General features: G+C 62.7%; 2 protein-coding genes across 4 annotated transcripts in view; both read left to right on the forward strand.

Moving 5' to 3' along the window:
- The window catches only part of PHLDA3 (pleckstrin homology like domain family A member 3), a 120,985-nt gene that overhangs the window by 3,922 nt on the left and 95,142 nt on the right, over window positions 1–21,921 (forward strand). The gene's annotated exons all lie outside the window — the stretch shown is intronic.
- On the forward strand, window positions 824–18,189 carry TNNI1 (troponin I1, slow skeletal type). Of its 3 annotated transcripts, XM_080650962.1 has the most exons (9): window positions 824–953; window positions 10,514–10,636; window positions 12,759–12,797; window positions 14,239–14,280; window positions 14,908–15,039; window positions 15,346–15,435; window positions 16,035–16,211; window positions 17,105–17,214; window positions 17,931–18,189. In XM_080650962.1, the coding sequence occupies exons 4-8, from the start codon at window positions 14,272–14,274 to the stop codon at window positions 17,210–17,212; spliced, it is 516 nt and encodes a 171-aa protein (XP_080507088.1). In that variant the 5' UTR covers window positions 824–953; window positions 10,514–10,636; window positions 12,759–12,797; window positions 14,239–14,271; the 3' UTR covers window positions 17,213–17,214; window positions 17,931–18,189. The 3 variants fall into 3 exon arrangements, with proteins under 3 accessions (XP_080507088.1, XP_080507087.1, XP_080507089.1); XM_080650961.1 differs by lacking the exon at window positions 824–953 and having other exon boundaries at window positions 10,471–10,636; XM_080650963.1 differs by lacking the exons at window positions 824–953; window positions 10,514–10,636; window positions 12,759–12,797 and having other exon boundaries at window positions 14,214–14,280; window positions 17,931–18,186.

The raw sequence follows: 21,921 nt of genomic DNA on the forward strand, positions 1-21,921 counted from the left end.
CGGGAAGGGCTCGGCCTGCTTCCCGGGTCCGGGATGTCCCCTGTGTTCCGGGAGCTCCAGATTCTGGAGAAGGAGCCTGGGCATCGGGCATGCCCGGCGGGACCGCAGAGTGGGGTCAAGGCCTCCCCGAGGGCGCCCACAGGCCGGGCAGTGCCAGCAGACATGCACGGGATGGAAAACTTTGCTCAGCTGGACGGCCGGGAGAGGCTGTGGCCACTGTCTGGGTCACCCGCCTCCCCCACCCCACCACCCCCCGCAGCCCTGGCAGCCCTACCTCCCTCCTGCCCACCCGCCGGCGGCGTGAGTCATCCATGGGGCCAGGAGATGGGCAAGTCCTGGCCGAGCCACCGGGAGACTGAGGAGGCCCAGGCTGGGGAGGGGAGGGGGGCCGAGGGGAGACGGGGCGGCTTCTGCTGTAAAGGGTGTGTGGGGCCGGGGCTGAGCCTCCAAGGGAGTCCGAGGCTCAAGCAGCAGCAGCAGCAGCAGAAGGTGGCAAACCTACCGGGCGCTGTGGTGAGGAACCCTAAAACCTACCCTTCCCAGAAGCGGGGTGCACAGCCACCCAGCCTCCGTGGGGTGGCAGTGACCCCCCGGCTTGGCCCCCTCCGGGCTTCCTGCCCAAGTCTGTGCACCTCCGAAATGCAGTCTTTTGTCCTCGGAGCCTCCGGAGGCTGCAGAGGGAGCAGCTTGGGGCCCTGGGAAGCGCCCCCCCCCCCACAGACAGGAGGGGAAACCGGAAACTGGGGGTGCCAGCAGCGCCTTCCCGGAGTCCTCGTGACGATTAATTGCGGAAGTGTCTGCAAAGAGATAAGACGGGGAGATAGGGACCGTAAATGTTTGTTGTTACAGTGTGATAATCCTCCTCCGTGTTTAGAAAGCCGCCCGCAATTAGCCGAGAAGTAGCAGCTTGCCAGGCTCGTCCCTAAGAGGGGGCGGGAGCCTCGGAGCCCCAGGTAAGTGCCCGCATCCTCAGGATGCTCAGAGGCGGGAAGGCGGTGTCCCCCCTGACTTGGACGCCGAGGCCCACGCCGGCCTCGCTCCCGCCAGGGGCCTCTGGTGTCTGAACCTCCCGGTTAGAAGTGAGGGTGACCCGGCCGGCGTGGCTCCGTGGTTGAGCGTCAACTTATGAACCAGGAGGTCACGGTTCGATTCCCGGCCAGGGCACATGCCCGGGTTGCGGGCTCGATCCCCGGTGTGGGGCGTGCAGGAGGCAGCCGATTCTCATGATTAGCGGGCGAGGGCCACTATTATTATTATTACTTTTTTTTTTTATTTCAGAGAGGAAGGAAGAGGGAGAGAAAGATAGAAACATCCATGATGAGAGAGAATCATGGATCAACTGCCTCCTACAAGTCCCCCACTGGGGGTCAAGCCCACAACCTGGGCATGTGCCCTTGACCGGAATCGAACCTGGGACCTTTCAGTTCACAGGCCAATGCTCTATCCACCGAGCCAAACCGGCTAGGGCACGAGGGCCGCTATTAAACCTTCCCTGCGAGCGTGCCCGGAAGGGGAGAAACTGTCCCCAGGTCATTGCTACTCAGCGGGGTCCGGGATGGCCTCTCCGCGTCCCCACGGAGAGGGGCCCCTTCCCAGCTGGTCCTCACACCCTCAGCCCGTGATCACGCCCCAGGCATCACATTCTCACCTGGAAATTCAAGTCTGCACACCCCCAGACCAACTTCCCAAATGGGCAGAGGCCCAGGACCCACAGGGCCAGCTCGGCCTCACACCGTCCCCGCCGGCTCCCGGCCCCCGGCCCCCCTCTCCCCCCGGTGGCGCCTGTGTGGGAGGCCCTGGCTGCGTGACAGGGGCATCTGGCGGCCGATCGAGGCCCCTGCCTTTTCTCTCTCCCTCAGACCACGTCTTACCCCGGCTCAGACTCGGGCCACCCCCCCACCTCCCGCCCCCCGCAGTGGGGGAGGCTGTAAGTCCACACGCCCACGTCCGCCCGGCTGGGGAAGCAGCTGGATCCCAGGCACCACCTGTGCCCTTAACCCTTTCCAGCCTGCCCACCCCTCTCTGGGCCCCCAAGCTGCTGCCCATGTGGGCGGGTGACGCCAGCAGGGGCCCCCGGGTTGTTTGCAGAGGGTCTTATGGCCGCCCACACCGCCAGTCGCCAGGGAAGGCTCAGCTGAGCCCCCACCGTGGCTGGCGAGGACGGGGGCGGGAAGGGGGTGGTTGGGGGCACATGCACCTCCCTGTGGGTCATCTCTGGCTTCCCAGAGGCCTTTGCTCAGGGCTGAACTGCGCCCTGCTCTGGCCTGCACCGCGGACCCCCTGGGGACACCCACGCCAGCCCAGGCGGGCGGCTGAGACGGCCTGGGTGCTCAGCGCTCTCCCCTGAGCCATTTCTTAGCGGGGACCTCGCTTCTCTTCGGCGGAGAGTAAATGCCCCGTAAGTGACCAGAATGATGCTGACATGCTCAGCTGTCCCAAGCCATCCTCCCGCCCCCCCCGCCTCCCTCTTCTGACATGGGGTGCACTTGGGGAGTGATCACGGGCTGAGGGTGTGAGGACCAGCTGGGAAGGGGCCCCCTCTCCGTGGGGACCCGGGGAGGCCATCCCTGACCCCGCTGAGTAGCAATGACCGGGGGATGGTGTCACAGGCTCCGTAGTGACCGTCTTATTTATCTTCCCCACTGCCTGGAGCGGAGACCTCCCTTCTCACTTTGTGGGGAAAGAAATTGAGGCCCAGCCGGCGTGGCTCCGTGGCTGAGCGTCGACCTAGGAACCAGGAGGTCGCAGTTCGATTCCCGGTCAAGGGCACATGCCCGGGTTGAGGTCTCGATCCCCAGTGTGAGGCGTGCAGGAGGCAGTCGATCCATGATTCTCTCTCATCATGGATGTTTCTATCTCTCTCTCCCTCTCCCTTCCTCTCTGAGATCAATAACAAAATATTTTTTAAAATATATATATTTCATTGATTTTTTACAGAGAGGAAGGGAGAGGGATAGCGAGTTAGAAACATCAATGAGAGAGAAACATCGATCAGCTGCCTCCTGCACACCTCCCACTGGGGATGTGCCCGCAACCAAGGTACATGCCCTTGACCGGAATTGAACCTGGGACTCTTCAGTCCGCAGTCCGACGCTCTAGCCACTGAGCCAAACTGGTTAGGGCAACAAAATATTTTTTAAAAATAAAGAAGTTGCTCATCCAGAGACAGTTAGCGATTAGCTCAGTGTCACTCAGCGATGGCGCGATGTGAGAACTAGGTCTGTGGCCGGCTGAGCGCCGGGGACACGCAGGCCATGGCGGGCAGGAGGCCCAGGGCCAGCCTCGGGAGGTTTCGATCCTGCCCCCGGGTGACCAGGGCTGGCGGCTGGGCCATGGTAGGCTTTACTGACCACCAAGGCGGGCGGGCGCTCTGCTGGGCACCCCATGAGCTGCGAACAATTCACTTCATCGGGACAGCAAGGGAACGAGGGTAGGATGGAGGCCGTGAGGATGGGGACGGAGGTTTCTCCGGGGCGGGGCGGGGTGGGGGGGGTGACAGGGTACAATTCACAAGCCTGGAAGGTGTCCGGCCCGTGGGGGTGGGAGGAAGTTGGTCCAGGCGGTGAGCCGACCCCTGGCCTGGTCCAGATGGACCCCGGATGGGCCCCTCCCCCAAGCACAACAGAAGGACAATAGAGCCAGAGAGACTCCTCCTGGGCACAGGACGGGCGGTGCCAGCCTGCCCAGCGGGACAAGGAGCCCTTGTGCCTCAGCCTCAGATCCTGCCCCACCCTTCTGGCCTGGGGGTGGTCAGCCTTGCGGGGGGGCGGTCGGAAGTTCAGATGCTGGGATGGGAGAAGGCTGGGTCACCTGGAGGTCTCAGGGAGCGTGGGGGTCGTGGCGGGGGGGAGGGTGCTGGGGAGCAAGGTGGGGGTTTCTGGGGCCTGGAGGAGGATGCGGGGGGGGGGGGCTGTCTGGCGGGGTCTCCTCCGAGCAGAGTCGGGGGGGGGGGGCAAGGATGCTGAGTGATGAAGAAGATCTCCCTTGTTTGATCCTCACAAGCCCTGGGAGGCAGACACAGAAGGGGTGGCGCTCCCATTTTATAGATGGGAAAACCGAGGTTCAAAGAAGCTCTGGCCTCACCCCAGGCCACCCAGGGAGGAGGCGGGAGCTGGGTTCCCAGCAGCTCTGGGAGTGGGGTTAGCAGGTGGGGTGGGAAGTTCATTCAAGGCTGAATGGGCTCGGGATCCGGGAGGCCATCTGAGGAGTGGGTGTCCGGGGCGGGGGGTGGGGGGGCCCACCTGTGCCATCGGCTTTTCCTACTCCACCCCCGGCCCCCGCCCCCCATCCCTGAATTCCAGGGAGGGAAGTGCGGGGTCCCCACCCACAGCCCCACTTTCCTCCGCTTCTCCTTGAAATTCCACGCACCCTGGGCGCTTGGCAGGAGCCCTGAGCTTCAGCGGAACAATTTGTCTTTCATGGAGCATTCGCATCAATCACCCCATTGTTCGCCCGCCTCTTCCTGGACCACGGGGTCCCCCTGTGCACCAGAGGGGGCCGGGCTGTGAGCGCCCCCTGGTGGCCGGCCTGCACCGCCCGTCCCGGCGCATGCTTCTCCATGCCCCTGCGTCCCTCCCTGCTCAGCCTGTTCCTCGGGGTCCTGATGTCTTTCCTCCTTGGCTGCCTGGGGAACGCCTGTCCTTCCTAAACACAAAGCAAAACCAAAAAAAATCTAGCTCAGGGGTGAAGCCTGTTTGGAGTCCCTTCGGAGCGAATCCATCACGCCCGGTCCGTACCAAGGCGCCCATGTGAACAGTGCGCGTATCACGTGCTCCCCCTGGTGGCGAGGAGCGGAACTTCACCTCCAGCTCCTGGGCGCGGGGCCAGCGCAGGACTGAAAAGAAAAAGCGATTCCATGCAGTTCCCTGACGAATATTTCCCTCATTTGTCCCGTTAGGGGCATTGTATTCAACCAGGAGACCCCAACCCCCAGAGCTCGCTGCAGCGGCCAGTCCCGCACGCAGGGACCTGTTAGGGGCCCTTCGTGGGCACAATGAAAAGCCAGACTTTTGTGTGTGTGTTTTTTTTTTTCTTGATCATTTTTTTTCCTTCACTTTATTTTATAGATAAAACAAGGGAATCAGGAGGATAACAATAATCATCTTACGGAACACATGGAAACAGACCTTTGCGTGTTGGCCACAGCTGTCGAGAGTGACCATAGGCGAGAGAGTAAATTAGAATTTAAAACATGTATGGGTTCATCCATGCCCTGCTGGTATGGCTCACCCCATGTACCAGCACCAGCACCAGCACCAGAAAGGTTGTGGGTTTGATTCCTGGTCAGGGCACAGGCCTAAGTTGGCGGGGGAGGGGAGCCACTGGGGAAACTTGTTAGAAATGCAAATTTCTGAGCTCCATCCAGGACCTGCCGAACCAGACACCCTTGGGGTGGGGCCCCCAGTGAATGTTTTCCCAGCCCCGTGGGGGTTCTGACGCACCCAACAGGCTGAAACCCACGGGGCCAGCAGAGGCCTGCCCTACCCACACCGGGCTGAGTCCTGAGGGGCCGGCAGAAAACAGAAGCCCCATCGCCTTCCCCCCCAGACGGGTTTCCACCTGAGGAGAGGGGACAGGAGGTCTGGGGGACAGGGGGAGGCACAGACAGAAAGTCCTGGGGCAGGAGAGGGAGTCTGGGAAGGCTTCCTGGAGGAGGTGGCTTCTAGTAGTGCCCAGGGGGCTGGGTAGGATGGAGGGAGAAATCTTGCTGTGGTGACCTGCAAGCTCCAGGGTGCAGACGCGGAACCCGAGGTGGGCTGGGAGGCGGCAGCCAGGTGGGTGCAGGGTGGAGGCGCGGGCAAGCTGGGAGCTGGCAAGGAGAGACCTGGGTGGGGTCGGGGAGGGGCCGGGGAGGCGGGATTGGGAGAGAATCAGCTGGGTTCCCAGTCCCAGCCTTGCTGACTGATCACACCCGGTTGGCTGGCTCCCTCTCACCCTCAGCCCTGCCCACCCCCACCAGCCCTACAGGATCCAGCCCCAAACCCCACCTGCTTATTATGGGATTTCTGGAACAGCAGCCTGGTCTGCAGGGACCTGCCGAGACCCGGCCCCAGGCAGGCCCTCAGGTGTGAGGGCTCAGCTGGCAGTGCAGGGGGACCTGGGAGTCAGGGGGTGGCCTTCCATCCCCTCCTCCACCCCAGCCCGGGACTGCCGGGAGAAGGGCTCCGGATGGGCAGGGTGGAGCTGCAGGGCCCACAGCTCCAGGTTCAGGGAGGCAACAGGTTTGGGCAGCGCCAGTGGGTGTGGGAGGAAGTCAGAGGGTGGGGTGGGGGGTGGCTCTGAAGGCGAGGGTGTGAGAAACGCACCAGCTGAAGGTCAGGGCCGCCCCAGCCAGGAGCCTGACTGGAGCCTGTCTGCCCTCCCCTGGCCTCTCCCTCTCCAGCTCTGGCCCCGCCCAGACCTCCTCCTGGCTCCGCCCAGGCCTCCTCCTGGCTCCGCCCAGGCCTCCTTCTCAAGGTGCTAGTACCAGGTGTACCGGTTAGTAATGCAGATCGACGCTTTACCGGTTAATAATTTGGATTTTGTCATCAAAGAGAACAATAATTTCAAGAGAAACATCAAAAGTGCTTTGTTCAAAATAATGTCCATCACTAGCTACACATTTTCCCCATCTTTCAGGGAATTTGTGGGTACCGTCCCAATAGAACTTTACTTGTTTTGAGGCAGACCATTCAGAGACCCCATTGTCCACTTCTTCGTCCGTGTTGAAGGGCTGCTCAGAAAGTGCGTGTGCCGCCGATCGGAACAAGGGGTCATCTGAAGGAGCAAGGGCTGGTGAACACGGCGTGTGGGTTCATACTTCCCAGGCAAGATCTTTTAACGTGTCTTTAGCTGGTTTGGAAGTGTGTGATGGTGCGTCATCATGAAGCAAAATTACTTTGCCGTGTCTTCTGGCCCAGTCTGGTGGTTTTATGATCAAAGCGTGGTTCAAATTGATTATTTGTTGTTGGTAGCGATCAGTATTAACGGTTTCACCTGGTTTGAGAAGCTCATAATGCACCACACCTTCCTGATCCCTCCAAACGCAGAGCATTGTCTTCTTTCCGAAGCGATTTGGCCTGGCAGTCGATGTTGATGGTTGACCTGGACCAACCCATGATTTTGTGCGTTTGGGATTCTCAAAATAAATCCACTTTCCATCGCCAGTCACAATTCAATGCAAAAAAAAAAAAATAAAATAAAGACTTTCTTTCGTGCCTTTGAAGCAACATCTTACTGATGACTTTTCGGTTTTCCATTTGTCTTTCGTTCAGTTGATGTGGCACCCATTTTCCTTCCTTTAAAATCTTTCCCGTTGCTTGTAAATGATCGGAAATTGTTTGCTGAGCAACGTTGAATCGTTCTGCAAGTTGTTTTTGAGTTTGACACACATCTTCATCCAATAATGCTTGTCATTGTTGGTCTTCAAACTTTTTCGGTTGACCTGGACGTTCTTTGTCTTTCACATCGAAATCATCCCTTCTGAAGCATTTAAACCAGCGTTCACACGTATCTTGAGATGGAGCATGTTCACCATAAGCTTCCCAAAGTATACGCTAACTTTCAGCAGCACTTTTCTTCAAAATAAAATAACGAATTAAAACTTCCCGCAAATGCTCTTTTTTTGGGCACAAAATTCGACATTTTTAAGCGTAAAACTATCTGTGATGTTAACACCTTCAGCCAATTTGACATATGAAGTTTTGAAGCTTGTTGTCAATACAACAAAATAGCGTACATATCAAACCGCATATGTATATTAACATATGTGTGACTCTGTCTATTGAAAAAAATCCGTAGTATTCACCGGTGCACCTGGTACCACCTGTATATGCAGCCAAACCGCTTAAAACTGAGCTATACAGAGAATCAGCAATTCAGAGCATCACTTACCGTTTTTTTAATAAATATATATATTTTTAAAAATGTATTTCTTTATTGATTTCAGAGAGGAAGGGAGAGGGAGAGAGAGATAGAAACATCAATGATGAGAGAGAATCATTGATTGGCTGCCTCCTGCACATCCCCTACGGGGGACGGAGCCTGCAACCCAGGCATGTGCCCTTGGCTGGAATCGAACCCGGGACCCTTCAGTCCGCAGGCTGATGCTCTATCCACTGAGCCGAACCAGCTAGGGCTAAAAAAATATATTTTTTAATTGATTTCGGAAAGGGAGAGAGAGAAATCCATGATGAGAGAGAATCATACATCAGCTGCCCCCTGCACGCCCCACACTGGGGATCGAGCCCGCCACCCGGGCATGTGCCCTGACTGGGAATCAAACCGAACCGTGACCTCCTGGTTCCTAGGTGGACGCTCACCCACGGAGCCACACCAGCTGGGCCTCAGCTCAGCTCAGCTGAGCTCACAGCAGCTGCTCAGCCCGGACGTCCACCTGGGCTCCCAGGGAGAAACGGAGGCTCCTAACGGTTAGGCTGGGGAAGCTCGTGGAGCTGGGGCTCCTGGTGGGTGGGGGGCTCCAGCGACTCCCGGGCCGAGCGCTGTGTCTCTGCTGCCACAGGCCTTTGGTGGCCCAGAATTGAGGGGTGGTGACGTTTGGGGGTTTTGTTTCCTCTGCTCTCACTCCTGAGCCCCCCCAGCCTGGCCGGGGCTCAGCAATCAGCCCCAGGAAACCTGGCCCTGCAGCAAGGAGGGGGGGTGTGGGGGCTGCAGGTGGGGGTGACGGAGGAGGCAGGGGGGCTGTGGCTGGCTGTCTCGGAGGCCGTGGCCCAAGCAGCGGGGGCGGACGGGGGGTGGGGGGGGGGCAGGAGGGACGCCCAGAAGGCAGATGCGATGGGGCCTGGTCACTGGCTAATTTGGGCTCCTGGCTTCCCAGACAATGCCCGGCAGCTGGCTGACAGGTGCGGGAGGGACGAGGCCCTCAGTCCACACCCACGGCCTCACAGGGCTTCGCTCCCCCGGCCAGACACGTCCTTCCCCGCCCCGTGGCCCCCCACATCCCGAGAGGGGACTCCGGCCCCACTCGGCCCCCCGCAGAGCCCGGGGGAATTGCACTCGAGACCCTCAGAGGCGGTGACTCCCCGAGATTCCCTGAGGGGCCCGCTGGGCGGCACACATTCACCCCATGGTTTGGGTGGCTCTGACCACCCTTCGCTCTTGTATTGGTCAGTCCGCTCTCTCCACCGTTCCTTCTCAAAGATCCCGGCCGGCGTGGCTCAGGGGTTGAGCATCAGCCTATGAACCAGGAGGTCGCGGTTCGATTCCCGGTCAGGGCACATGCCCGGTTGGGAGCGCGATCCCCAGTAGGGGATGTGCAGGAGGCAGCCCCTGTCCCCCATCCCTTCTCTGACCCCAGCTGCTCCCTGCCTGTGCCTTCATGTTCCATCCCTGTGCCCAGCTGCCCCCCTCGGCGGCCCCACCCCCATGACGTCCCAGACCCTGCCTTTCCTCCCTGGCAGCCTCCCAGAACCACAAGGTCACCTCCGCGGGGGCCCAGGATGACTGTCCAGAGAGTGAGCGGGTCTCGGCCGAGCACCCCCACCTCCTGCTTGCCCGGTCTCTCCCTAGCCTCCGAGGGGGTCAGCGCCCCGCTGTCCTGGCCCTGCCCGGCTCTGCCCCGCCGGCCGGCCGACAATAATAGCCTGGGATTAACATAGCGGGCATTGTCTTTCTCTGACTACCGGCTGGGGACCGCGGGCTCGCCAGCCATCCTAAAAATACCCCGCAGACAGGTGCAGACCTGTGGGCGTGGGGCCGGGGACAATGGGGGCACGGGAGCGGGGAGAGCGTCTCCCTGAGGTCCATTCCTGGAGGCCCACCTGGAGGAGGCGCTGGGCGGCTGCAGACCCTGAGGCTCCCACGGCTGCTGCGGCCACGCCTGCTCCGCCCGGACCCTCTCCGGAGTCGGCCTGCAGCGCCTCCCACACCACAGGAGCCCCCAAAAGATGTGGGCTCAGGGCCTGACGCCCACTTCTCCTTTTCCTTGTAAGAGATGGAGGGGCGTCCGACCGGGGTGGCTCAGTGGTTCGGCGTCGACCTGTGAATCCAGAGGTCACGGTGGTGCGATTCCCGGTCAGGGTTCGAGCCCTGGTGTGGGGCGTGCAGGAGGCAGCCGATCCCTGATTCTCTCTCATCATGGATGTTTCTCTCTCTCTCCCCTTCTCCCTTCCTCTCTGACATCAATGAAATGAAAAGACAGTCCCCGCCCCCCCCAGCCCTGTGCCCCCAGGACTCCCAGGGCCCCGAGGGTGTCCCATCCCTGCTCCCCCCTCCATCGGCCGGTCCATTCTCTCCCCTCTGACTCCGGCTCCCTGGGTGGTTCTGGGTTCCTGGGTTGGGGTGGGGGGGCCTCTGTGTGCACAGCATGTGAGTGTCCTCTGAACACCCCCCCCACACACACACATATCTGCAAACCCAGGGCCTGCTGTGCGTGTGTGTGTGTGTGTGTGTGCGTGTGTGCCTCTGTGTGTGTATGTCTGTGTGTGTGTGTGTCTCCTCCGGGAAGTGTCGGTGGGAGGGGGCGGCGGTAGGGGGAGGGGGAGGGGCACGGGTCTGTTCTATTTTTACCGGCCAGTTGCTGAGGGCCCTGGAGTTCATAGCCTCCCTCCGAGCTGCCCCCCGCAGTCTGCCTTCCACTCAGACTCCAGGACAGGCGAGCCCAGCTCTCGGACCGACGGACGGACGGACACTGACCCAGGTGAGTGTCTGCGGCAGATCCAGGTCAAGCCCAGCCCCGGAACCGGGGAGCGGGGGGCGGCCGGAGGACAAGAGGCTGGGAGATGGAAGAAGGGGTTTCTTGCTGGGACCGTCGTTGGGGAGCAGCCCCGGGCCCCCCGCAGCCTCTATGGCACCCCTCCTGCCCGTTGAGACTTTCTACAAGGCCCCCCCTCCCGCCGGAGCCCAGGGCACAGCTTAGGGGCTCTGTCTGCACACGGGGCCCCCAGCAGTGCCAGGAGGGCGGGGGCACCTTGGGGAGGGGGCGGCATTGGGGATCAGGGGCAGGAGGGGGGCTCAGGCTGCAGGGGGAAGCGAGGAAGAGCTGGGTGGGCAGTGAACGTGAGCGGTCCTGGCAGTGGACGGAGAAGGTGGCGGGGTGAGCGGGACTCGGGGAGCCTGGAAGATTGGACCCCGCTGCCCCGGAGCCAGGAAACCCTTGGCCTCTTTTTCTTTGTCTCGGAGGGACAGGCTTTGCCCCCCGTGCCCGTCGGACGGCAGGACAAGAGCAGGCGAGGGCGGACTGCCAGACCCTGAAGCGGGGGGGGGGGGGGGCGGGGGGGGAGGAGCAGGTGGCACCCGCATTTGGGGCCGCAGCCTGAGAGGCTCAGGGCACCATCTCTGGGGTCCCCGTGGCGGAGGGAGGGGGAGCTCTGTCTGCCATGGGGGCTCAAGGCTGCACCGCCCGCCATGGTTTGGAGACAGTTCTTTTTAAAAAATATATTTTATTGATGTCAGAGAAGAAGGGAGAGGGAGAGAGAGAGAAACATCCACGATGAGAGAGAATCATGGACCGGCTGCCTCCTGCACGCCCCACACTGGGGATCGAGCCCGCCACCCGGGCCTGTGCCCCGACCGGGAATCGAACCCGGACCTCCTGGTTCACAGGTCGACGCTCCACCATGGAGCCACGCCAGCCGGGCAGGTTCTGAGATGGGGCCTTCCCGTTCAGAGCTGGGGTGTGGGCCCACAGCCACGGGGTACAACGCCGGCTCATGGCCCGGCAGGGAGGCCCAGACGCCCTTGAACTGGGGCCAAGGTCGGGGGTGGGAGCAGGAGGAAGAGCAGGGGCCTGACGTGAGAAGTGTGTCCCTGGTCACCAGGGAGCGGGGAGAGAGCCCCGGTCCTCACCCTGCACACTCACACTCACACTCACACTCACACTCGCACTCGCACACTCGCTCCTACACTCTCCCCCCCACCAGGCCTCACCCTCCACTCCTCCCTCCCTGCGGGTGGCCTGGTGGGGGGCGGGGAGGGGGAGACAAGGAATGCGGCCTGCACCCTCCCATTTGCCACTATCTACATCCCGCCTCCTTATCAGGCCCCTGCCTGTCAAGGGGTCCCCGTCTGCTGGGAATCGCAGCTCAGGCCGGGACCCAGGGGCCTGGCATTTGTCAGCAGGGCAGGCGTGCAGGTGGGCCCCTCGGCGCTGACAGGGGGCTCCTCAGGGTGGGGGAGGCGTCACCCCAGATGAGCCGGAGGATGCTGGGCTGAGGCCCGGGACCTGGGCACTGGCATTTGGTCGTGGTGGTGGCGGGGGGGTAGGGATGCTGGGCCGACGGACGGGGGGTGAGCCTTCCCCAGCTCGTGTTTCGTTCTGGGCTTTCTCAGTCTCTCAGGGGGGGGGGGGCGGGGGGGCCCTGAGCACAAACAGCTGGTGGCAGCATCTAATTTCAGCCAAGCATCTCGGGAACGCAGGCCCGATGGGCGCCCAGGGTGACAGCTGAGACGCCGGGGTCACTCCCCGCTCCCCCAGGCTGCACCCCCCATCCCCCTCTCCCGCAAAGCAGAGGCAGAACTGGAGCCAGAGGGGCTCCCATGGGAGACGGGGCCCCGCCCCGGTTATGGTGTGGGGATCGAGCCTACAACCCGGGCACGCGCCCCGATGGGAATCCAACTGTGACCTCTTGGTTCGTAGGTCGATGCTCAGCCACTGAGCCACGCTGGCCGGGCCGTCCCATCCGGACCCACTGGGACCCACTCTGCCTGGTTTCTCCTTCCCGCTGTCTGCCTCCTCCTCCTCCTCCCCCAAGTGCCCCCCTCCCCCCGTGGGCTGGGGGACAGGAGCTGTGACCTCCCTCACTCATGTTCTCTGTCCCCAGGTGCTGCCCGCCAACTCCGCAGTCATGCCGGAAGTGTGAGTAGTCCCGTCCCGCCCCGCCCCGTGTGTGTGTGTGTGTGTGTGTGTGTGTGTGTGTGTGTGTGTGTGCCAGGCGGGGGGGTGGGGGGACAGGTCCCTCTGGGGCAGAACCCAGCCCTAGAGTGGGCCTCCACCGGTTCCCCCCACCCCCCGCACTGCTCCCCCAAGCAGCTCCTCCGAGGCTGGATCCTCAAACACGAACGGTCCTGAGTGCCGGGGTCCCCCGTGTCCCCGGACATCCTCCGGGTCTTTGAGCAGAACCCACAATCCCCCCGGGTTGGCCTTTCTGGCCTGTTCCGGAGTCTGTGTGTCTGCACGGATCCCGTGACTCACAGGTGCCCCGACTTAACGTCTCTCACAGCAGGACCCCCTTCCAGGCATCCCTGACGCCCCCCCTCCTCCCCTACAACCGGGGTACGGCCCCACAAGAGCCTCCCGTATAGCCCGAGGGGCCGTGGGATCTTATTCTGTCCTGCTGGGACCCTTGACCGGGGTCCCCGGCCTGAGGCCTGGCTTTTTGCGGGTGCCCTGTGGTCACCACCCCGCCCCGCCCCAACCTGCCCTCCCTGGTTCTATGGCTGCGTGAATAACCTCTTGTTCCCACTCTCCCTCCTCCGTCGTCTCCCTCATCCTTCCTGCGGTGGGCGCCTGCAGCGAGGTAAGTGAGGTCTGGGGTATCTGTGCTGGTGAAGTCTTTTTTTTTTTTTTTTTAAATATATTTTATTGATTTTTTACAGAGAGGAAGGGAGAGGGATAGAGAGTTAGAAACATCGATGAGAGAGAAACATCCATCAGCTGCCTCCTGCACACCTCCCACTGGGGATGTGCCCGCAACCCAGGTACATGCCCTTGACTGGAATCGAACCCGGGACCCTTCGGTCCGCAGGCCGACGCTCTATCCACTGAGCCAAACCGGTTTCAGCTTTTTTGTTTTTGTTTTTTTTTAAAATTATTTTTATTGATTTCAGAGAGGAAGGGAGAGGGAGAGAGAGAAACATCCATGAGAGAGAATCATGGATCGGCTGCCCCCTACTCGGGGGGGATGGAGCCCGCAACCCGGGCATGTGCCCTGACCGGGAATCGAACCGTGACCTCCTGGTTCATAGGTCGATGCTCAACCACGGAGCCACGCCAGCCGGGCTGCCATTCTGTTTTGTCTGTAATAACCCTGGATTGGGTCGAGGGTGGGGGGGGGTCTCAGCATCCTGACCTGCAGGGGAGGAGGGCGGGGCCCCCAGTGTCTCCGGGGATCCCGGGCTCCAGCAGAGCCAGAGCAGGAAGTGAGGGCTCCCTGCCGCCCTCTCTGCATCTGAGAATTCTGGCAAATCCAAGTGAGGATTCAGGGGGCCGACGGTGACCCTGGCTGGCACTCCCCTGGCTGGGCCTAGATCCTCGATTCTGCAGCCTCCGCCTCACCCCGTCTCTCCCCTTCTCACCCCCAGAGGAAACCCAAGATCACTGCCTCCCGCAAGCTCATGCTGAAGGTGAGCCCGGGCCCAGGGGGTGGGGGTGGGGGGGACGGGACTAGAACTGGGGGCCTGGCAGCTGAGAGGGGCCGGCGGCCAGCAGGGTGGGAGCCAGGGTGGGCCGAGGGGCTGGCTTTATTTTTTATTTTTTTAAAAAAAATATTTTTATTTCAGAGAAGAAGGGAGAGGGAGAGATAGAAATATAAATGAGAGAATTTATCAGCTGCCTCCTGCACGCCCCCGGCTGGGGATGGAGCCCACAACCCGGGCATGTGCCCTTGACCGGGAATCGAACCCTGACCTCCTGGTTCCTAGGTGGACGCTCAACCACGGAGCCTCGCAGGGTGGGCGGGACGGGGTTTATTTTGATACAAGTCTCTCTCTTTGGAGCTTCGGGGGGCAAACAGCGGGAGGGAGTAGAAGGGGCCTGGGTGTCACCTTCCCGTGGTGGGCCGGCCCGCGCACACACGCCCACCCACACTCAGGGACCGTCCTGGTCACGCGCTCCCAAAGGGCCAGCGGAGGCCAGAGCCGGCCGGGCCTGGGGTCCCCCTTCCCTCAGGCCCCATGCCAGTGGGAGCTGGAGGGCCCGGGCCTCCCCCGTGTCCCCCCCCCCCCCTGCTCACCGGACTCCGTCCCGTCCAGAGCCTGATGCTGGCCAAGGCCAAGGAGTGCTGGGACCAGGAGCTGGAGGAGCGTGAGGCTGAGAAGTCCCGCTACCTGGCCGAGCGCATCCCCACACTGCAGACCCGCGGCCTGTCCCTCAGTGCCCTGCAGGTGAGCCCGGCATCGGGTGGGGGTGGGGCTGGGGACCTCCCTGGGGCAGGGGGTGGGGGGGGGGAACGCCACGGACCGGGTGGCCCAGGTCTGATCTGACAGGGCCCCCAGTTCTGTGATGGACAAGCAGCTCGCTCCTCATTTCATCTTCAGAGCCCCGTGCGCGGCGGTGCTGCGGTTAGACCCCATGTCACAGGTCCCGGAAGCAAAGTGTCTCAGCGAAGGGGCTGGGAGGGGGCCCGGGGCCCTGGGCTGGGAGGCAGGGGAAGGAGCCCCCACCCCACCCGCTCGTCCCTGCTCCCCCAGGACTTGTGCCGGGACCTGCACGCCAAGGTGGAGGTGGTGGACGAGGAGAGATACGATATCGAGGCCAAATGCCTCCACAACACCAGGGAGGTGAGCGGGGGCCGGCTCAGGGGGGGCGGGGGAGGCGGGGGGCACCGATGGGCCAGGCCCCCTCCTCCTTCCGCAGGAGCTGGAGGTGGCCACTCAGGGGGGACGCTCTGCCCCAGTCGCACACTCCAGGGTTTAGTGCTCCCTCGACCGACCGACCGGCCAGCCCCTGCTCGGGGCATGGAAGGGCGGGCTCCTGCTGCCTCTGGCACTGGTCCAAGTGGAGGAGGGGCAGGGGGTCCCCAGAGATTGCCCCCAAGCAATGTCCTTGGGGGTCAGGACCTGGGGCGTATCCATCCCCCGGGGACCAAGGCCGTGCCCTCCACCAGCTGCCTGGAGGGCTCGGTGGGGAGGGACGAGTCAGGTGCCATTCGCGGCCCTCGAGGCAGGGAGACCTGGGGGCTTTATCTGTCCATTGACGTGTCCGTTCATTGATGGACAAACTCACGAGGCTCCTTGCAAAGAGAGGGGTGGGGCTGTGTGTCCCGCAGGGTCTGGAGAACCTGGGGTGGGATCCCCGGGAAGGGGGCCGTGGTGCATTCCCCCACCACCACCCCCGCCCCCCAGTGAGCCCTGGCGCCTTCCCTCCCTCCCTCCCGCAGATTAAGGACCTGAAGCTGAAGGTGCTGGACCTCCGCGGGAAGTTCAAGCGGCCGCCGCTACGCCGGGTGCGCGTCTCGGCCGACGCCATGCTGCGGGCCCTGCTGGGTTCCAAGCACAAGGTGTCCATGGACCTGCGGGCCAACCTGAAGTCGGTGAAGAAGGAGGACACCGAGAAGGTGAGGTTCCCGCACCGCCCAGGCCGCCCACGAGCTCTGGGTGGAACGTTCTAGAACCTCCGGGGAGGCCAGGGATGAGGCCTTATTCTGTTTTGGGAGAGAGGAGATGTGGTCCCTGAACCTGACCGCTCCCAGTCCAAGGGGGGACATGGGGACCCCCGAAAAGCCAGACCGAGGAATAAAATACCCAGCCGGCCCGTGGGGCTCAGCGGTGGAGCGTGGACCTAGGAACCAGGAGGTCACGGTTCGCTTCCCGGTCGGTCAGGGCACATGCCCAGGCTGGGGGCTGAAGGGTCCCAGGTTCGATTCCGGTCAAGGGCATGTACCCTGGTTGCGGGCACATCCCCAGTGGGAGGTGTGCAGGAGGCAGCTGATCGATGTTTCTCTCTCAGAGAATGCTTCTAACTCTCTATCCCTCTCTCTTCCTCTCTGTAAAAAATCAATAAACTAAAAAAAAAAAATTAAAAAAAAAAAAGGGAATGTAACACCCAGAGGGCGTGGAGGTCAGGTGACAGGGGTCACTGCCCTCGGTGGCGGAGGCAGAGACGGCCGGTCGTCACGGTCCCAGCACACAGAGAACAGAGGTTCGGGGGTGGGTCAGGCCTGTCCCTCAGCACGTCACGCAAAGCTGGCCGAGGTCACGGCGTCCGTGGCCAGCACTGAGCGGGTCGGTAAGAAACGTGGAGGAGAGACGTGGCCTGTGGCCCCCGGGGCCCATGAGCAGGTGGAAGGCTCCCTGGAGGAGGTGGCGTCCGGCTGCCGAGAGGGACCCGGAGGGGGTGGCTCCGGGCCCTGGGTGGGAACGGGCCTGTGACCCCTCAGTCACCTGTGGAGGCAGCCTCGGCGGCGTGGCGAGGCCGGGTGAGGCTGACCCGGGGGCCGCCCGCCCGCAGGAGCGGCCGGTGGAGGTGGGCGACTGGAGGAAGAACGTGGAGGCCATGTCGGGGATGGAGGGCCGGAAGAAGATGTTCGACGCCGCCAAGTCTCCGACCTCCCAGTAGAGGTACCTGGAGGCCGCTTCCCCTCCTCTCGGGGCCACCTGGGTCTCAGGGGTGATGGGGGACCCGGGACAAGACCAGGGTGGTGCAGGGGGGGATCCACCCCAGCCCAGCACCCCGAGACCTCGGGCGCGTCACCCACAGATGTCCCCTCACCCGTAAGTGGAGCTCATATCGGATCAGTGGTTCTGGGACCAGTGGGTGGGTACCACATGGGGTGGGTGCCCATGACCACCCCCCCAAGGCCCACTGAATGGAAAGTCGGGTGGGGCCGGCCCTCCAGGTGGTCCTGACCCAGGAGTTTGAGAACCCCTGGATCCCGTGACCCCTGAGGGCCCTGGGGATCCAACAAAGCAGCAGAATTAGACCCTCTGGGAGGAAGGGATGGGCCAGGGGGCGGGGTCTGGGACCTGTCAAAGCAGGGATTCTGGAGGGGCGGGCTCTCGGGGAGTGATGGGCGGGTGTCGGAAGGTGAGGGTCCCAGCACCGTAGGGGAGTGAATGAACCAGGCAGCGGTGGGGGGCGGGGGGGGGCAGCGAGGTCAGGGGGTCAAGGGCCCCGCGGAAGAGCAGTGACAGGGGCTGGGAGGACCTGGGGCGGATGCTTAGCGGGAGCCCCTGTGGGCGATGGTGTGGCCCAGGGGGCGCTGGGATCCGTGTGGGTCAGGGTGACAGGCACACAGGTCACTGAACTGATGGCCGCTGCCTCTCTGTCCCCACAGGCCGCTCGCTGTGCTGGCTCTGGGCGCCTGCACGGCCCCTCCTCTGCCTGTCCCTGCACCCCCACCCCCTCCTTCCTCCTCCCCCTCCGCCCCGTGTGTTGTCCACGGAACTGGGATCAGCAGACACAGAGGAGGACGCACGTCTGAAGACCTCCTCCAGCCTGGGGGGCCCCTCCCCTCGGCCCACGCCACTCGCTCACTGCTGCTCTGACACGCCGTGGCCCCCCCCCCCCACCCCATTAAAATCAATGTCGCCAGCATCTGGGGACTCTGTGAACAGAGGGCGGGGGGTGGCTCCCGTCTTCCGCTCCCTCAGAAGGAGGGCTAAGGAATCTGAGATCCGAACCCCCTCCCGGACCCCTCTGCCCAGGCCCCGTGACCTCACACAGCACCCACACACCTCCCAAGGCACAGCTCACCCAGCCCCCCAGACTCCAGCCATCAGAGGTGCCTCTGCATTCCGAACCCCTCGGCCTGATCCACAGCCCCCTTACTCTTCACACCTGGCCCTACCCCTCTCTATGCCGCTGGGGTTTCCGCCTGTTCTGAGCTAAGGGGGGGGGGGGCGGTCCTTCCGTCCTGCAAGCACTGGGCAGTTCCGCACCTGGCCACCAGGTGGCGCCTTCCCATCTCCCTCCTGGGCTCCCTCACTTCTCCCACCCTGGCCGGCTCCATCGGCATCCACCCTTCTTCCCGTTACCGGCAAACCCCTTCCCACCCAGGGGGGCAGCAGTGGTCTGTCCTCTGGGTCAGGACCTACACCCCCGCCCCCCCACATCTGGACCCAAAGCCCCATGAGGATGCCAGCCTGCAGGGCTGGATGGGGGCCTGGGGCAGCCTCCCCCACCCCCACTCTCAGCACCGGCGCTCGGCGGGCTGAGCGAAGCCCACACAGGAGGTGTCTTGTCCCCGTCACCGGGGCCCCTGGCTTTCTGACCCAGGAGAGGAGAAGCCCGCTTTGACCCCCCTGCCCGTCCCCATCCTGCCCTCTGCCCCCGGCGTATTGTCTGCCATAAACGCCAGGAGCCGGTGCAAAGGGCAGTGCCAGCTCTTCCCGGGGCAGGGTCTGGCACCCGGGGCCGGGCAGCCGCCAGCAGAGAGGGACGGCCATGGATGTGCGGGGCGGGGGGGGGGGGTGCGTGACCTGCCCAGGTTCCTGCTACCACAGCTCAGTGGATGGAGTGTGGGTCCACTCTCTCTAAACATCCACGGAAAACTACTCCCAGCTGAGGACGTGAAGACACACACCGAACAAACACGCACACAGCTCAGTGCGCACAAATGCAATTCTTAACCTTACCCGGATGCCCTCAGGCACGCCCCGTGACACCCACCCACCCACGCACCCCCATGGGCGTTCCCTCCAAGCCACAGAGGAATCGGGTGGGGCTCCGTGCCCAGGCAGCCCCAGGAACCCCCCCCTTCCCTGCCTCCGGGGGCTCCTCCCCGCTGGCAGGGTCCCCAGCCCGGTTTCCTGCTTTCTCGGCCTCTGCTCGGCCCTTTGGCAGAGCCGGGCCCCAGGTCCCAAAGCCAAATCTCGGCGCTGCCGTCGCCCCCCCCCCCCCCGCCCCCGTAACCTGGGGCCCCGGCAGATTGGGGTCCCCACCCTGCCCTACAAAATGGGAGACCGGCCCCGGCCTGACTCAAAACAAACACCTGGGTGCAGACCTGGGTGCAGAGCCCGTGGGCGGAGGAGGTGGGGCCGGCTGCACACGCCCAGGGCCAGGGCCCTTTGGGGAAGGGCCACAGGTCCTCCTGCTTCCCACACAGGGCTAGCCGAGCCCGCCTCCTGTGGCCCCTGCGTGGACCACGGGGTGTCCGTGGCAGAGCCACACACAGCAGCTGTGAGCTCCCCCCTGCAGCTGGCGATGGGTCTGGTGCCACCTGCCACGCCCTTGCCTGCGGGCGTCAGCCCCCTCCTCACACTGTCCTTTCCTCGGGGGTGGGAGCGAGGTGTGAGCACTGTCTGTCTGGGGTCTGTCTCGGAGCCCCCCGCTCCCCCCACCCCGCCCAGGGCTGCCAGGGCTAAAGTGCCGGGACGAGGAGGGAGCCGGTTAAACATTAGCCCCAATGGCCCCCCGCGCAGCGAGTCAGACTCCCTGCAGACTCCGGCTGCACAGCCAGGGGGGGCAGCTTCGTTCCGGGTGGGTGAGCAGCTGCGGAGCCCAGGACAGGCGGCCGGGACCCGTGTGGACAGACAGCAGCCTCCCGTCCTGGCCCATCCAGGCTCTCCCCCCCACAGCCCCACAGCTTGCCGACGGGACGTGAGGGCAAGGCTCTTGCTCCCACAACACCCTCCTGAGCTGGCCTGGGGGTCCCCTGAGCTCCACAACCCCAGGTCCAGGATTGAGGTCAAGGTCGGGAGGCCCAGAGAGGGTCAGCGACTCCCTTGAGGTCGCAAACCTTGCCCAGCCGGCGTGGCTCAGGGGTGGAGCGCCGACCGAGGAACCAGGAGGTGAGGGTTCGATTCCCGCTCAGGGCACAGGCCCCGGTTGCGGGCTCCATCCCCAGAGTGGGGCGTGCAGGAGGCAGCTGATCCGTGATTCTCTCTCATCATGGATGTTTCTCTCTCTCTCTCTCCCCCTTCCTCTCTGACATCAATAAAAATATTAAAAAAAAAAAAAAAAGAAAAGAAAAAGATCACAGACTAAACCGGGATGAAAACGCAGGCCCCTGAGAACACTGGGTGTGGGCAGAGCTTGGTCCCAGCCAGAGGCCGAGGCCCCGGGGCCTGAGCAGGTCCTGGCCCAGCGCTGACCCCGCCCTGTGCTCCGGGGTCAGGAGAGAAGTCAGGCCTCCCCTGGGAGCCGGGGCAGGTGTTCCGAGCTGGGAGCCCCTCGAGGAGTGTGTCTGTGTGTGTGTCTGTGTGCGTGCGTGTGTGTCTGTGTGTGTGTGTGTGTCTCTCTCTGTGTGTGTCTGTGTCTGTGTGTGTCTGTGTGCGTGTGTCTGTGTGTGTGTCTGTGTGTGCGTGTGTGTGTGTCTGTGTGTGCGTGTGTCTGTGTCTCTGTGTGTGTGTCCATGCGTGTGTGTCTCTGTGTGTGCCTGTGTGCGCGCGTGCATGTCTGTGTGTGTCTGTGTGTGTGTGTGTGTGTGTCTCTCTCTGTGTGTGTGTCTCTGTGTGTGCGTGTCTCTGTGTGTGTCTGTATGTGCGCGTGCGTGTGTGTCTCTGTGTGTGTCTCTGTGTGTGTCTGTGCGTGCGTGTGTGTGTCTCTGTGTGTCTCTGTGTGTGTGTGTCTGTGCATGCGTGTCTGTGTGTCTCTGTGTGTGTGTGCATGTGTGGGGGCTCATGGCTGTCAGGTGTGACTCCCACCCCAGCTGGTTGGGGCCGGGGATCCCCCTGCACCCCACGGCGGCCGCCTTGGGGAAGGAGCAGCTATCCTACGAGGGCGGGGAATTCCAGAGCCCGCGGTCCGTCCTGGCAGCAGGGAGGTGACCCCTTCGGGCTGCGGGCTGGGAAGTCCTGGGGACTTCCGTGTGACGTGTGGGCTCCGCGGGCTCCCCCGAGGAAGTGAACGTGGTGTGGTTAACCCGTGGACCATGGAAAGCATTTCACATCCCCCATTTGAAGAACAGGGGAATGCACACTTAGGAGGCCCCTGGGGGCCCCTCTCCCCATCATTGCCCTGACGGGGAACCGCACCTCGGCCTCCTGGTTCAGAGGTCGATGCTCAACCACTGAGCCACGCTGGCCAGGCTGTCTGTGGGTTTTTATAGCCACAGGGAGAATGTTGGATTTTAGACTTTTATTTATTTATTTATTTTTACAAATGTATACTTATTCATTCGAGAGAGGAGGAGGGGAAGGAGAAAGAGAGGAACACGGATTTGTTATTCCGCTTATCGATGCACTCATTGATTATTGTCTCATGCGCCCTGACCAGGCATCGAACCGGCCACCTTGGCCTCTCCGGCCGAGGCGCTAACCAACTGTTGGGTACGGACTGGGCCCTGGCCTCACCGAGTGTCCTTGGGAGGGCCAGGCCCCGAGGCC

The sequence above is a fragment of the Plecotus auritus genome, assembly GCF_963455305.1.
Source record: "Plecotus auritus genome assembly, chromosome: 14".
Taxonomy (NCBI): domain Eukaryota; kingdom Metazoa; phylum Chordata; class Mammalia; order Chiroptera; family Vespertilionidae; genus Plecotus; species Plecotus auritus.